General features: G+C 54.3%; 1 protein-coding gene across 1 annotated transcript in view; it reads right to left on the minus strand.

Moving 5' to 3' along the window:
- Positions 1-2075: 2075 nt before the first annotated feature.
- The window catches only part of RSPO4 (R-spondin 4), a 30675-nt gene continuing 15844 nt past the window's right edge, over positions 2076-16906 (minus strand). Inside the window, exons 2-5 of the mRNA XM_045886244.1 lie at positions 5271-5459; positions 4424-4564; positions 2848-3033; positions 2076-2176 (exon numbers count right to left, since the gene is read on the minus strand). Of these exons, the coding sequence (XP_045742200.1) occupies positions 2076-2176; positions 2848-3033; positions 4424-4564; positions 5271-5459 (617 nt within the window). The remainder of the gene's footprint in view (positions 2177-2847; positions 3034-4423; positions 4565-5270; positions 5460-16906) is intronic.

Here is a 16906-nt window from a genome sequence, read left to right on the forward strand (position 1 = left end):
CACTCCTCCTGGGTGTCCCTGGTCATCCAGAGCACAGATGGGTTCCTGTGGCCACTTCTGTGATTCATGGGGCCGAGAGGCACTGGGGGTGGGGAGCACAGCTCTGCTGTCTTCTGCCTGTGGCTAAGCCCCCTTCTTGAGAGGAGCCTGGTTGTGGGGCCTGAGGGTCCCTCCTCTTTTTTCAGCACCCCCTTCGTCCCCAACCCTCCCCTCGTCCTCTCAGCCCTGAGCATTCCAGGGAAAACCGCCCCACATGGTTTAGATTCACTTATTCCAAACTCATCAGCGTCATGGTTTTATAACACCCGCCCGATGCCCAAGAAGCACTTGCAAATTTCTTTTTCCTTTTCTCTTTATTAAAAAAAAAAAAAAAAAAGTTGGGGTCTTGAAACAACAACAATAGAGCATTTCAGAGGCACAAACTTTTGCAGAGGAGAAGCTGGTGGTCTGGCCAGGCGAGGAAGGGCTGCAGCTGTCCCCAGGGAGGCGAAGGGGGAGCGGGAATGAGGGTGGGCCTTGGTAGTGGGGGGGGCCTCCAAGGGATTGTGCGAGAGAGAGGGAAGCCTGAGGGTGGGCACTTTCTTGGAGTGGAGGGGAAGAGTGCTCCCTTCATCACCTTTAGCCTCTCTTCCAGCCTGCGGACAACCCTTCCCCAAGCCACCCCGGGCCTCTTGGGCCTCGGCCTCTCAATGCTCCTAGCTGCTAGACCTTCTGGGTTCAGGCCAGCCCGTCATGCCAAGGCAAATTGGGAGCACCCCTTCCTGGGGACGCAGGGAGGCCAAGGAGGAGGGGCTAGGTACCATGATGGTGGAATGACAGGCAGTGAGAACAAACCGACTTCTGAGCTAAGTCTTACTTGAGACTCCCCGATGTTCTTCCCCCCCTGGTGCAGAGGTGTCACAGTGAAATGCAAGTGCTCAGGGTTCAGTGGTGGCATGTGGGAGTGGAGGAATCTTCCCCTGCTTCTGACCCTTCCCTTGCTCCTTCCTTCCTCACCCCCAAAGGCCCCCAGAGTTTCCTGTGGATCTGCTGTGCTGGGCAGCCAATAAGTAGAAAGCATAGCACCTGGATTTCCTGGGTGACCTTGGGCAAGTCCCTTCTTGGGCCTCAGTTTCCCCAGGGGTACAAGGGGCAGGAGGCTCCAGGGTGGGGAATAGAGCTGCTTGGATAATCTCAAAATTCCTTTCGGCTTTGATGGCCTCTTCTGGGCTGGGCCCGTGGTTCCCCCGGGGATGACAGTCCCATTGGATGTGGTGCTTGGGCCCCCAAAGGACACGGGAGTACAGTCAGCTTGGGAAGAAGGCGGCAGGGAACCACGAGGGAGGGCAGTCACGGAGCACCGAGGGCAGACTCTGTGGCCACAGGCAGGCTCTGGGCTGGCTGTCCAGCCAGAGGCCACATCTGTGTCCACACAGGGCACAGGGAGCCCCCAGAGCCTCTTCCAGGGGGTTCCCATGGGAGCCGGTGACGGAGGGCTGCAGAGGTGGCCACCAGGGATTGGCCTGAGCAGGGGGCACTGGCAGCCCCCGGGTCCCGGGTCTCCTCTGGAGCAGAAGCAGGGTGGTCAGGACTCTCGCAGCCTGCCTGGATCGTGGCCTGGGCCCCGCCCGTGGAAACCCCTTCTCTGCGAACGTGGGGTCAAGACAGGGTCAGGGAAAGCCCTAGAGAAAGATGTTTGCTTTCTTTAAGAAGTAGAGAGAGCAGCAGGGGAGCGAGACACAGAGGGTTGGTCTCTCAAAGTGTGCGTGTTAGTGCATGCGTGTGCGTGCGTGTGAGAGAGAGACGGAGAGAGCAGGACACAGGGAAGAACAGGAAGGAAAACAGGAGAAAAGGAAAAGAAAGGCGGACAGATCAAAGGTTTAAAGAGAAAGAAGGGAAAGGACGGGAGGGAGGAGAGACGGAAGGAAGAGCAGGAATAAAGGAGAGAGCAGGAAAGGCAGAAGGACACAGGGAGGAAGCGGAGGGTGGGGAGACGGAAGGATACAGTCCCAGCGGCAGCAGGAGGGGCTGGCGTGGGGCAGGGGCTGCAGGGGGCGGAGGGGGGGGGGAGCTGCAGGTTTGGGGGGGGGGGCTCCTCAGGCTGGTGGGCGGGGCCTCACGTCCAGCGTGCGGTCCAGCCTCCTGTCCTTACGCGGACGCCGGTCTCTGCGGCCCTTCTTCTGGCTGGGGTTCCTCTCTGCACCGAGAGCACAGGGCATTGTTCAGCGCGGCCCGGGGAAGCCCCTCCATCCACGTGCTTTTGAACACTCGCCCGTCACTGAACACCCCCAGGCTGCCGGCGTGGGGCCCGTCACACGGCTTACTTGGGCTTTCCTAAGAGTTGGTCCCCCCTTGGGAAGTCGCGTCTTTGCGCCCCGACCAACCGACCGTAGCCCTCACTTTTGCCCTGACTCCGCTAAGTGTTTGCAACGTGTGTTGAGCCCAAGCACGGCCACGTGGGGAAGTTTCTTTTATTTCTCTTTTATATGACAGGGCACTCTACCGATTTTTTTTTTTTAATGACCTGTGCAAGGGGATAACGTTATCCATGAACTTTGGAGTCGTAAAGAGGGCGCTCTGAAATCCTTGTTATTACAAGGGAGGCGGTCATTCTGAAAGGGCAGAGAAGTCCTGATGAAGGCAGGCACATATCCGTCCCGTAGCTGGGACTGACCCCCGCCAGGGAAGCCTGCCTTTGAAAGGATACCAGGGAGGGCAGGACTTAACCCACGGGGAGGTATGGTTAATCTTGGACTTTTGGGCCGCCTTACGGGTGCTGTTTGGGTAGGCGATGTCTCCAGCCCCCCAGCGTCCCCCCGGGGGGGGGGGTCCTGCCTGCTGCAGCCCCGAATGTCGCCTGGGGCTCACCTGCTGGGCAGGGCCTCTGGATGGGACATTTCCTTGACTCGGACAGCACCTGGCAGATTGCCGCCTCCTCCCGCCCGGCCCTGCCAGCCTCCCGCACCCGGGTCTCCAGGCCCCAGGCCGAGCCGCACGTCTTGCCGTTGTGCACGCAGGGGCTCCAGCTGCCCCAGGGGCCCAGCTCACATTCTTCTGTTGGGTGGAGACAGACAGACAGACAGACAGACAGATCGGGTCAGCTGGCAGGGAATGTCCTTCAGATCCAAGGGCAGGGTCGGAGGGGTCCCTGTCCCCGAAGACACCAGCTCTCACGAGGAGCAGAGGGGAGACACTTAACTATCTATTTATGAGGGCCCGGGATGGGCGCCGTACTAAAGCATGCCCGGGCCAGAAGCAGGAGTGACCGTTGGCTTTAGAGGGGAAGGCTTCCCTAAGGAGGTGACAGAGGAGCTAAAGGGAGAGGAGGAGATCCAGTGGAGCCGGAAGGAAGCAGGATGCAGGCAGGCAAACGTGTCCGAGGGAGGGCAGCTAGAGTGGGGGCAGGGGGGAGGCTGGGAGGAGGAGGAGGGGCAGGCCAAGAGTCCAGAAGGTCGGCTGGGAGGCCCTCAGGGCCAGGACATCGATTTGACCTTGATTATGTGCCTCTGATGGGCTGAGGAAGGCGGAAGCCATGCAGGGCTATTGTGAGGAAAAATGAGGTCATGGGACAAGAAAGTTCTCAGTAGGGAACAATTTTAAAATATACAAAAATGTATATAGTCTTTCACATTTGATTCTTTCACGAGTCCCCGAGAGGTAGACAAAGAACAGGGCAGCTATTAATACCCTCATTTTGCAGATTAGGCCACTGAGGCCTAGAGCAGGTAGGGGGCCTGCTAAGAGAACAGAGAATGGGCTCCACGTCAGAACGTGGCAAGTGTTTAAGACCCAGTCCGGCCCAGAAACCAGGTCTGCAGACCTGAGAACAGTGGTCCTTCTGCTAGATGTGTTCGTTTGATGAGCAGGGACTGAGCACCTGTCGTATGCTTCGTGCTGTGTTACACGCTGATTGGCAGAGGGCACAGGACAGACCTGGCTCTGACTCCCAGAGTTCACCACCCAGAAATGTCAGGCTGGAAGGGCAGGGTGCTTGTGCCGTAATGGGGGAAACACAGGCAGCTGCTGGAGCCCAGAAGAGGCATGGGTCCCAGGGGTGTGAGGGACCTGGAAGGCTTCCTGGAGGAGGAGACTCTTGACCTGAAGCTTGAAGTAGGGGTGGGGAGATTAGCCAGGCTCAGGGAGGGGCAGAAGGGAACCTGAAAAGGATTTGAACACAGGTCTGTCTTATTCTAGAATCAGTACTTTTCTTGTGACCTCTGGGGCCTCCCTTGGTAATAGCAACGAAGCTGGTGTTGGTAGTGATAGTGATCGTAATAATGGTCTCATGATGGCGTTGTGTATTGAAGGGTCCCTGTGTGTACCTGAAGTCACCGGTTGGGCCTCCCAGCACCACGTGACATTCTCCTATGGTTCTTCCAGGTCTCCAGACACCCCTCACCAGCCCCTGAAGGGAAGGAGGCAGGGCGAGGAGGCCCCCACTCACCCTGGCACTCCCGTGTGCTGGGCTGGGCCACGGTGCCCAGCGGGCAGGTGGGCAGACACTTCCCCTTGTACAGGAAAAACCGCCTCTTGCACTGGATGCAGAAGTCCTGGCTGAAACAGCTCTCGCACGTGGCCCCGCATTCTGCAAGAGAGCCAGGGCCACCGGTGGTGAGGGTGACTGCCCAGAAGGGGGCCCTCTGGGCTTGCCTGAAGTGGGAGTGCTTTGAGCAGCCCAAGTTCTGCAGCACTGGGGGCAGGATTCAGTCTCCTTTGAAGCCCAGACCTGTGCGGGAACTGCATTCAAGAACTCCCTTCCTCATCTGCACTAAGGCTCATGGGGGCAGGTGACACGTCCAAGGTAATGTGGTTATTTGGATGTAAAGGTCAAGATTCCCTTTCTCATTTGAGCCAAGGCTCAGAGAGGGCAAGTGACTTGTCTGAAGTCACATAGCAAATCTGGGCTGTGCATGAGGACTTCCTGCTGCATTTCCATCAAAGCTCAAACGTGGTCATGATTTGTCCCTGATCACAATGAAAATTAGAGTTAGGAGTTAGTAGGACTCCTTTTTCCATTTGAGTTAGGCCCAGAGGGTGAGCAACATGCCTGAGGCCACACAGCAAACTAGGGTAGATAAAGGTGAAGTTTTCCCGCTCTATTAGCGCTGAGACCAGCCAGGGCACTGACTTGCTTAGGGCTTCTGAGCCAGCCTGAAACCAAACAAGTATCTCAGGGTCTGGACTCAGGCACACACCACTTGCCCTGTGGCTGTGTTGGGGTGAGAGGTGGGGTGTGGGCCAGAGGTCTCAGGAGCCCAGTGCTAGCGCAGGATCAGGGAGGAGCCACGTACTTTTGCACCTGTTGACCTCCTGGCCGCGGACGCCGAAGTAGCCGGAGGGACAGTCGTGCACGCACTTGCCGTACTGGCGGATACCTTCCCGGTGGATGAACAGGAAGAGTCTCTGCTGGCAGGTGGAGCAGCCGTTTTCCTCCGAGCAGATGACACAGCCTGTGCAGTTGCCCCCCAGACCAGTGCCCACTGCCAGCCAGACCAGGGTGGAAGGTGGGGGAAAGGGGGAGAGAAATAGTCAAACCATATATGTGAGCAGATCGGACTGTCTCATGGGGCAGAGTAACTGAACACATGGCCACCCAGACAAACCACTACATTTCCCAGACAACTAGATACGGTCATGAAACCCCAGTCTGGCCAAGGGGTATAAGCTAAAGCAATGTGTGCAACTTCTAAGAAGCTGCCTTAAAGGGCAGGGGCGCGCCCTTTGTCATCCCCTTCATCCTTCCTGTTGGGTGGAATGTGAACACGATGGCTGGAACACAGGCAGCTACTTTGGATCATGAAGTGGGAAACGTGTTGAGAATGATAGAGAAATAAGAAAAAAGAGCCCAGGTCCCCGAGGAAGGTAGAACCGCTATAGCAGCCCTGGGCTGCCCGTGTAGACTTACAGGATGGAGAAATCACTCTGTTTCGTTTAAACCACTGTTATTTGGAGTTTTCTATAACTCACAGGCAAACTTAGCCTTCATGGAAATAGTGTGTCTTTTTCAGGGGGTGGGGGGTGTGCATGCATGTGGGGGTGGGGGAGACCCTTGTCCCCCTGCTGTGTTTCTGAACAAGACTCCCTTCCTCCCTGTCACCCTCATCAAGCGCTCCCAGCATCATCAAGGGTAGTGAGTTGAGGGAAGGAAACTTTTGTTGCCTCGGAGTCGGCCACCAGGAACCAAAGCTGGGAAGAAGGAGGCAGAGAATACTCTAGAAAGAGAGCCTCTCCAAGGCTCATAGGGGGTTGCTGCTATCCTGACCATCACCTGATTAAGCCGACCACTTAGAGAGAGGGGCTCATGGGAATTCGGAGTTGTCTGCCTGGGGCGGGGGTGGGTGCCTGTGGCTTTCCCTCTGTTCCCAACTCCCAAAACCAACGGAGAAGAGAGGCAGGGTGCCCCTCACAGAGACGGGGTGCCTGCAACAAGGGGTGGCCAGCTTCTCATGCCCCAGGTTGGGCATTCACTTCTGTGGCAGCCCTGCAGATCTGCCCCTTCCCGTGGCTCTCTGAGCAGAGAAAAAAGGGCAGGGGAGAGACAGGCAGAGCTGGGAGGAGGGGCAGAGCTGGGAGGAGAGGCAGCAGCCGAAGAACCCGTGCATCCTTCATGGCAAGCACGAGGGGCTTCTCAGCGGCAAGGGCCCGTTAGAAGTAGCTGGGCTTCGATGCTAAGGCCGCGGCCTCACCCAAGCGGCCTGGTTGCTGGCAAGTGTCCCAGCCAGAGGCAGCAGGGAAAACCACTGGAGGTAGGAGCTGGGGAGAGTCAGAAAGTGACCGGGGGTCGGGAAGGACCGAGCAGCTTCTTAGGGGCAACTGGGGACACGTGAAATGGTTCCACGTTTATACCCAATCAAGGTCAGACTGTTTAATAAGCCAGTTACATACCTTGGCTCCCCTGAGCCCACGGCCACCCAGCATGGGACATTCTCAACTCTCCAGGTCTGTTCCCCAACTTTCTATTGGTGCCTCATCTGCCTTTTAGAGGAATTGCCCGTTGTGTGAGGACATGGAGAAGGTCAAATCCTGGTGCCCCTCCCTCCAGAACAGAAACCAAGGAAGTTCAGCACTTCTTCAAGTTGGCAGTGATGGGCATTGACCAATCAGATACTCATTCCTGTGACCCCGAGTCCTGGGAGTTGGACAAAATGAGTGAGGGGCTATGTGGGGATGAGGGTCACGGTGAGGTCTGTGCAGACAAGTCTGGGGCCTTTTCTGCCTCCCCTCCCTCCCGCTCTGGGATGGGTCCTGCCATTTCTTCAAGCCTGATCTCCAGCTGCCTGGATCCCGTGAGCCCCCCCACATCCGGCTGATAACTCCCATTACTGTCGCTTACACCCGAGAACCCTGACTGATCCAGCGGCCTCGCTAATGCCCCTGGGAAGAGAAACGGCCACAGAAGAGCAGAGGAAAGGCTTGTGTGTTTCCAAAGCTGTAGCCCCGCAGGGACCTGAGGGCAGAGAGAGAGCGTGATGTCGTAAGAGGGATCCCCAGGGCCAGAGAGAGAACATCAGCTGAGAAGCGAACAGAGCCCAGATCTCCCACCCAACGGGAAAAAACTGGTTAAATTCTAATAATACAGAGGCCCTGGCAAGGAGGAGAGGAAACTCCCTTCTGATAGGAATGTAAATAAACCCTGGGGAAAAATCCGGCAACATCTAGTAAATCTGAGGATGGGTCTTTTTCTGAACATAGCAATTTGGCTTGTGGTCAAAACCCTAGAGCAGTGCTTCTCAAACTCTTGTACCAGCCTCTCCTACAGGTCTTGTTACAACACACAGCGCTGGGTTCCACCCCGAGTGTCCGAGTGTCCAGCAGAGTAGATCTGAGCTGGGACCTGAGACTCTGCATTTCTAACAGGTTCCAGGTGATGCTGCTGATCCGTGACCATGCTCTCAGAACCACCGGCACAGAGAAACTCTTGTGTCTGTGCCCAGAGGAACATGAGCAAAGACGTTCGCTGCAGCATCATTTAATAGCAAACAAGTATAAAAACCTGTCTATCAAAAGAAGAGATAAGCTCACTGGGGTGCAGTCCCGTACCCCAGCCATAGCCACATATACGACCCACTATACGTGACCGAGGCGGAGGTGCGGCTGACCTCGTGGATACATCTCAAAGACAAGGCTGACAGCGAAAACGCAAATGGTACAATGAATCATAGAGGAAGAAGCCATTGGTATAGAGTTCAAAACCCTGCAAAACGATACTCTGGGACATGTATGATACTTAAATTTGTATTAAGAGCAAAAGACATAAGGGACTGATAAACACCGAATTCAGAATGTGGTTCCTCCGAGGCAAGAAGTAGGCAAAAAGGGATTCAGGAAGAAGTCCTCTTGAAACTGTAATATTTCATTTCTTAAAATCTGAAGCAAATATTAAGATGGCAAGATTTGCAACAGGTGGCTGGCAGATACGCAAATGTTCATTGTATTTTTTATTCTTGACTGTAGGTTTGAAATACTTTACAATAAAAATATATTTACAAAAATGTCTAGCCTCTATTGTGTGTGTGGCTTGGGGGAGGGATAAGGAAGGGGAGGGGACTATCTTCTACTTCTACCCCTCCCAGCTTCCTGCCCCGAGCCCCGGCCCATCCTCAAGCTGGGGTTTTGGGCAGGAGAAGGTGAGAGAAGTTCTGAGAGCAGTGGAGACCTGCAGCCGTGAGCACTATGTTAGTTATGCCCCCAGGTCCGTTCTTCCTCAGTAAGGGAACCCTTAGGTTTAGCGGAAGGCTGCCTTCCAAGGACAAAGACTACACTTCCCAGGCCCCTTTGCAGAGGTATAGGGTGCGGTGCCTAAGTTCTGACCAGTCGGCTTCAAGTGGGCGTGTCCTGTGCCACACTCAGGGAATGACCTTTAAAGAAGGGCGGCTCTATTCTCCTCCCCTTCTTCCTCTGCCTGCAGGACTGGGGACTTGGAAGACGGAGCCAGGGCCGATGCAGGGGGCAGAGGGACCTGGCAGAGAGGACAGCCATGCTAACCCAGGGCTGTCTACTTCAGATTCTTGTATAGGAGAAGGAGGAAAGTGTCGCCCCTCTTGTTTAGGCCATTGGGCCTTTCTGACAGGTACTGAGGACAGCACGAGAATGACTGATGCTGTGGGGTCTTCAGCCTCGCAGGTGGGCACAGAGTGATGTCAATGGAGACCAGGGTACCTCTCCTCAGCGCCTTGGTGCTATGTAATCCTGCTGGACCTGATACGCAGCCCCACAACAAAGGGCAAAGGGACCCTCAGTTGGCTTGAGGGATAAGGAAGGGGAGGGGACTATCAGTTGGCTTGAGGTGATCTCTGCCACCTGGCAGAATAGGAGTTCAAAGTAGAAATTACGTTCAGTTACAGAAAAACAAAATAGTATTTCCCGCAAACTGAGCGTGTCGACAGAGACTCACACCCGACATGGGTGTCCTTGCCCACCTTGCAGCTGAGGAGGCAGGCTCGAGGTGAGATGTGCTCCCAGGATCCTGCAGCATCAGTGGAGGCGGGCCCCCCGTCAGCCAGCCCCCACTGCCCTCATGGAGCATTTGTTCAGGGTTCCTCTGTGTCAGGCAGAGCCCGGGGCGGCGGGGATGAGCCGTGCTCGGCCCCTGCCATCATGGGACCTCACAGCTGGTGGGAGGGCTGAAGCCCACAGGAGTGGCTGAATGGTAACCCAGATGGGACAAAGCAAACTCTTTCTAACCGGTCTGTGGGAAGAGCTTCGGAATCATTCAGCCTGACCCCTGCAGTTGCACTGGGCATCCTGAGGCCAGAAGGGTGGAGCCTTCCCCACGGTCAGGCGGCCAAACGGCAATTAGAGCTACAGCATTATTTGTACAGTGGTATTTCGACATGCTGAAGACAAAAGGGGAGGGGAGGACTCTCCCCTGATAAGGACCCTCCCCTGACCCTCGGATGGTGTCCGTGTGTGTCCGTGTGTGTGTGTGTGTGTACACATGGGTGTGCATGCAGGGGATGGATCGCAAGTGGCTTCTTTCAAATCCAAGTTTTTGAAGAGTTAGTTCTGCCTCCTGCTGCGTCCTTGGTCCTGGTGGTGGGCTAGGGTGCCCTCTAGTGCCTCTATGTTGTAATGGCCCTCCTGACAATTCTGATGGCCTCGCTCTGGCTTTTCATTATATCTCTGTAACTTGTTGGCCAGAGCAATGCTATTTCTCTCCTCCCCAAGGTCATGGGTGTAGAGACTTGAATGATAATTCTATGAATAATAAGTGATGACAACTAGAGTTTGTACAATGCTGCTTTAGAAAGATCCAAATGTGATAGTTCTTAAACTTGACTGTGCGTTAAGAATCCCCAGGGAGGCTTGTAAAGTGTCTGGTTCAGGCCCAGGAATGTGCATTATAATAAGTCCAAGATAAATGTAATAGGCATTTTGGATGTGTCTTCCCTGCTCAACATCTCCTTTCCCTGACAACCAGACCTGGCAACCGTGCTTGAATTGCATGACCCTGTCCCCTGGCCAATGGTGGACAGACTGAACTAGGGACTGATGGCTCTTCCTGGCTGGGCCAATTAGACCATCTTTCTTGAGAATTTTGACTTTGGGCCAACAGACAATGGTCTGGGTTGGCCTCTTGATCTAAGGACATTTGCAGGAGGGCAGGGTAGTGCCCATGTGTGAGAAGCTTTGGTGGTCACTAGCATCTGTGGCCCCTCTCTTTGCTAACAGAGACCCCATCTGTCTGCACTCTCTGACTTTGAGGTTCATGTGGAGTCTCTCCAGCCAGATGCACTTCACCCCAGGTCCCCTTGACCGTAGTGGCTGGTGCAAATATAGACACATGTCTCAGCAAGAGCAAGTCTTAAGATTTGGGGGGGGGGGCCGGGTTAACAGGTGTGTGTGTGTGCATGCACATGCATGCACGTACATGTCTTTTCTTTTCCACTCTACTTGGATTTGGGAGGATGTAGACAGAGCTGGTGGGCACCACATGACGGGAGGGTGCCTGAGAATGGAGGCCACAAAGCAGCAGCGGGGCCAAGAGATTATGTGTGCACCTGGATGCACCCCTGGGGGGCCCATAAATTCTCTTCTTTCCTCAAGCCACTTTGAGTTAGGTTTCCTGTCACTTGCCACCAGAGACTCCTGACTAATATACAGGAGCACAGAGAGAAAGAAACACATCGTATGCAGAGGGAGTAAAGCAACCAGAAACCTCATGGGCCCCCAAAGACAGAGTTTCTGACCATCCTCTAAGCCCAGGCTCCAGTTCCCTCAAGGCCAAGGGGCTTGGAGCCCCAGCCACCCAGCCTGCCTACCATGGCTCCCCAATGGGCCCTGGGTTTTAGGGAGCACGCTTTGAAAGCCCCTGGCTTCTTTTACACCCCAACTATCTCCTGGCCTTCATCACTGGCCTCTCCCAGCTCAGACGCACATTTATAAATGAAAGCATTTGAGCTCTACTTACAACCCCCTGGGTTTTTAGGGGGCATGAGAGGGGATGGCACTCCACGTGATTTCCTTTATCAATTGTCTCCCATGATCACCACCATCCTTCCCCACTCAAGATACCAGGCCCCAAATACATGGCCCTGTTTTACTCCAGCATTTGGATGGGTTTGGAATGACATCTGAGTCACTCCGTCTTTCCCCAGGAAATGACAGTGGAACGGATCACATCAGGCTTGGCAGTGTCCAAAGGGACGCAGGCTTATAACAACTCTGAATGCATGCTCTAGTCCGGGGTTGAGTGATCCATTCATTCATCCATCCATGCATCCAACCAATATTACTCTGGGTCAGGTCCAGTGCGAGGGGCTCTATGGTCATGAGCTTTGGGGGGCAGCTGTGTGATCATGGTCAAAGTGCTTTAGCTCTCTGGGCTCAGTTACTCTAGTGTAAAAGGGAGGGATAAGGCTTATCTATAAGGGATAAGGGTTGTTGTAATTAAAGGAGACGGTTCCTGCAAATCTCTTGGCTTTGAGCCCAGCACAAAGCAGGCCCCTGATTCTCTGTGGCTACTGTTGTCATATTGAAGCGATGAGCTGTTCTGTGCCCTCAAAAATCTAAGGACGTGTGTTATGGGTACTGGTGCCCAGGTTCCAATCCTGGCTCCACCACTCATGGAGTGACCTTGGACAAGTATCCTCATCTCCGTGCGCCTCAGTTTCCCCATCTGAAAATCTGTGGCAGCAATTCCTACCCTCATGGGCTTTGGTATGAGGTGTGTGCAAACAAACTAGCAAGTGCCTGGCACATAATAAGTAGGTGCTTCTTTATAAATGTAAGTTCAAGGGTGCCTGGGTGGCTCAGTTGGTTAAGCGACTGCCTTCGGCTCAGGTCATGATCCTGAAGTCCCTGGATCGAGTCCCGCATCGGGCTCCCTGCTCGGCGGGGAGTCTGCTTCTCCCTCTGACCCTCCTCCCTCTCATGTGCTCTCTCTCATTCTCTCTCAAATAAATAAATAAAATCTTTAAAAAAAATAATAAAATAAAATAAATGTAAGTTCAAGTTCCTTTCCTGTTCCCTCACTGTTACGGCCCATGGTGGGGTGTCAGTCCACACTTGGACCCTCTTCCCTTTCACAGGTGAGCAAACAGAGACCAGAGGTACTGGTGGACAACAGGGCCCAGGGAGATGGTCTTCAGGCAGGCATGAGGAGGCAGCTTTGGTCTTGGGTGAAAGGCAGGTTTATCCTTTCTGTTGGGATCAGGGAATGATCTGTGTCTTCCTACAAGGGTTCCCAACCTTAGGGTGACCCATATCTTGAGAACAACCCCAGGCACCTCATTGCAACAGGAGCCAATGGCTCAACGTTTGCAAGGGATTTCCATATTTTTTCCATTTGGGAATTTCGAGTGGATTCAGGGTCATCTCTGTGATATCATGCCTCCCACCCACCTTCAGCCTGCAGAGCTTTCCTGGAGGGGGTCAAAAGGCATAGGGTGACATCTAAGACCCTGAAGATCACATGTTCTCCCACAGGTTCATGTCCTCAGCAGCCCACAGCAAGTCTGTCACTGAAAAATCCTTAATACCCAAGTCGAGAAATCCAGCCCCACACTTAAACAAACAAACAAACAAAAAACAAGATACAAACAAAAAACCCTAATTTGGATAGATTGCTAACATTTACAAAAAAGCAGATTTCACATAAAAAGCTGGAATTTGGACCTCTCTGGAAAAAATCAGAGTATCTACTAACACTGGGCCTGCATTTCCATAAGGCAATAATTGATTGAAGTTACATAGATGGGGCACAGTCAGGCCAGGCTCCCCCACCATTCCCTTTAATGATCCCTGACACTGAGGGCAAAGGTCAGCTGCCCTGAATTATCATCCTTGAGCCTCCTTTTATCTCACACCCACTTCACTCACTGGTGCTAGGAGGCAATGTAGAGCAGGGGTTCTCAAATGTGGGGGGCATGCGTCGGATTCACCTTGGACTTGTTAAAACACAGCTAGCTGGGTCTCCCCCACGAGCTGGTGATTCGGTGGATTTGGGCCGGACTTGAGAACGTGCATTGCTAACAGTTTCCCAGGTGCTGCTGGTCCTGGGACCACACTTGAAGACTGGAGTAGGGTTAAGAGCCGGACTGTGTGGGTTAAAATCCCAGTTCTGCCCCTTGTCCTTGCCCATGGGACCTTGAACTCATGCCTTAACCTCTCTGGGCTTCAGTTTTCCCACCTGTTAAACAAGCATCATACTGGCTGACCTTCCAGTGGATGTTGTGAGGACCTGAGCAGGCCTGACACCGATGAGGGGCTCAGGATCATTCTTATCGCCACCTGCCATGCGTCTGTGGGAGTCTGTGGTTTGGGACTTGCTTGGGCAATCAGTGCAGAACTTTTTATTTTGATGTCGACATTTTTGGGGGGTGGAGTTTCTTCCTGATTGGGGTGTGCCCAGGGAAGTGTGCCTTGCATGAGAACATCGTGTGTCATGGTTGACTGAGGATTTAACACAGCTGTCCTGAAGGCCTCCCTGGGGGGTGCGAAGGATGGGGATGGAGAGAGACTACTGCCCCTTGCCCAAAGGCCATGCAACCTGAGGAGGGCCAGTCCCTGCCCTGAGTCCTGCTCTGTCCCTGGGGAGGATCCAGAACCATCGTGGGGGTGTGGGGGGACATGCAGAGAGTGTTGGGCAGTGCATCCTCTGATCCTTGCCTGGCAGTGGGGGACAAATGTCACCAATGACCAAAGGAAAAAAACAACATCTGGGCTCTCGCCTGTCCGCTCAGGCCACCACATGTGGGAGGCAGTCGCTGCCCCTAGAAGCTGGCTCAGAGGAGCCCCGTGGCACATCCCTGCCTGGGGGGCAGATTGCACCATCCCCAGCAAGGGATGGGCCCTGGAGATGACTCCCAGCTTGTAGTCTCCCACGGGGTGCAGGGCTAAAGGGCTCCAGCCCTCCACCCAGCCTCTTCTCAGTACCCAGGGGGGAACCTAGAGGGTCTCACGTTCAGCAGAATGTTGAGGTGGTCTTGGTTTTGGAGCCTGAAAAACCACCACTTCCTGGCCGGGTGAGCTTAGATGAACGGGCTTCACTACTCTGAACCTCAGTCTCCTCTTCTGCAAAATGGGGACAATAGCAGCAACCAGCTCCCAGGCACTTGTCTGAATGACACGAGCTCATCCATGCAAAGTGCTTAGCACAACTCATGGCAGACGAATGGGCACTATTTTATTATTTGATTTCTGTGAGATGCATGGGAGGCGCCCCAAAGTGCTCCCTCGAGGGCCGGGGTGCAGTTTGGAGTGTTCCTCAAGTTTCCATAACTTTGCACTTTGTCCTCAGAGAGCTGCTGCTGGGGTGGGAGGGCCAGGCTCATATATTGCAAAGGAAGTTGATGATGTCCCTTTTCTGCCGCTGGAGGGTGAGCCCCAGGAGGGCAGGGAAAAACCACAGCACCCCACACAGACGAGTCAGCACCTTGCTTTTGCTCATCCAAATTATCCTGGCAAATATTGCGCTCACGGCCTCATTCTTTTCCAGAGCCGCTCACCATCCCATGTGGGGATGCTGCAAAATTCATTTAAGTACTATCGTCATACCCACTTCAGCGACAAGGAGACTGAGGTTCAGGGCAGTGCTGCTGATTGCCCAAGGGCACATAGTAGGAGGTGGAGTGGACAGTCAGACCCGGGCAGGGTGACTGCAGAAACTGAAAGCTTCACCTCGAGGCCACACCGCGTCCCAGGCGCCAGCGTACCCCATGCCTTGTTCAATCCTCCACACTGAATAACACGTCCCCTTGTCCCCCGACTACAGCCTTGCTGAGTTCCCAGGGCTGTGCTAAGGCCATTTCCTCCTTCCATGCCCATTTGGCCTTGACTGAGACAGGAAGTTGGCCCAGCTGTCCAGTACTGCCCATCCGGGGACTGAGCCCGCCTCTTCTGTATGTCTCCTTCCTTCTCCCCTGTGCCATGCTCAGCCCCGGGACGTGGAGCAAGTTAGCATGTGTGCATTCACCCAGGGGAGCAAACACCTGTCCCCGCTGTTCTTCCTTCAGGTCTCTTCCAAACTCTCTCTGAGGGATTTTCTTTTTTTTTGTTTTTTGTTTTTTTTTTGATTTGATTTATTTATTTGAGAGAGAGAATGAGAGAGAGCACATGAGAGGGGGGAGGGTCAGAGGGAGAAGCAGACTCCCCGCCGAGCAGGGAGCCCGATGCGGGACTCGATCCTGGGACTCCAGGATCATGACCTGAGCCGAAGGCAGTTGCTTAACCAACTGAGCCACCCAGGCGCCCTCTCTGAGGGATTTTCTTGGTGCGCCCACCAGGGCTCCGGGAGGTGGGAAAGTCGGCACTCTACGCCGCCCCAGCCACTGCTTGGGATCCAGAAGGAATCCTTCACAGACACTGGTTTATACCGCAGGGCGAGGGAGGGCGGGATGGAGGGGGTGGGGGGAGCCAGAGTTCACACCCACATCTGTTCTTTCCCAGCCCATGGTGATCCTCAGATTTCAATCCACGCAGAATCACCTGGCGCTGCTTATTAAAAGCAGAGGCGTCACCACCTCTCAATACATGGGGTTGGTTGAAAACTTATGGTGCTGTGCCTGGTGTTGTATATGTATGAGCTCAGGCGATCTCCAAAAACCACTCTGCCGGGTCAGCCAGGGCTTCCCAACAGTAATGCTGCCCACAGAGTGCCCAGGGGTCTTGGCTTCAAAGGTAGATTTTGATGTTAAAGGTCTGGGGTGGGGTCTGAGATTCTGCTTTTCTATAAAGCTCCCCCCGGGAGGCTGATGATACTGGTCCCTGACCTCATTTTAAGAAGCAAGGAGCTTGGTACTGTTATTACTCCTCGTTATACAGATGAGCCAACTGAGGCTCAAAGGCCAACCCCTGGACAGAGCGGAGCTAGACAGAGTCCCCAGAGAGCACCTTGCCCTGGGGGCCTGATGATGGATGAGAGGCCGGGGTAGTATTTGGAAGGGGCAACCCAGCTCCTCTTCCCACTCATTGGAGGGCTTTCCTAAGGAGCCCAAAGTTGGGGACAGTCCCAAGGTCAGCAAGGCAGGAAGGGAGGGGGCCGGGTTTGTGTTTGTGTTTGTGCCGGGGCAGTGGTGGGTGTGGGCTGGCTGGTGAAACCCACCTCAAAAGGATTCTAGTGCTCAGGGTTGAAGCATGAAGTCTTTGCCCTGTGTTGCCCCTGCCTGGCCCTCCTGCTAGGTCGCGGGGTGGACACAGTTCAGAGCAGGCTGCTTTGTGCCCGGCACACCCCCACCCTCACCAAACCAAGTCTCTGCTTCCCTATCCCTTAATGAGCCACCCTGACCCCGGCAGATGCATTCTGCCCTCCGTTAACCGCTCATCAAGGGCGGTCACACTTGTGTTCCTCGTGGGAGCCCTGCGGGTGCAGCCAGAAACCGCATTTTCAAAAATCATCATTTTTTTGTAAAAAAGGATTGTTATTGGATTCCTCATCATTGAGCAAGCTACACGTGGCACAGGAGCGGAGACTGGGACCGGTGGCCTC

The sequence above is a fragment of the Mirounga angustirostris genome, unplaced genomic scaffold (genome assembly GCF_029215605.1).
Source record: "Mirounga angustirostris isolate CCGP_5_RB_7025 unplaced genomic scaffold, mMirAng1.0.hap1 SCAF_10, whole genome shotgun sequence".
Classification (NCBI taxonomy): Eukaryota; Metazoa; Chordata; class Mammalia; order Carnivora; family Phocidae; genus Mirounga; species Mirounga angustirostris.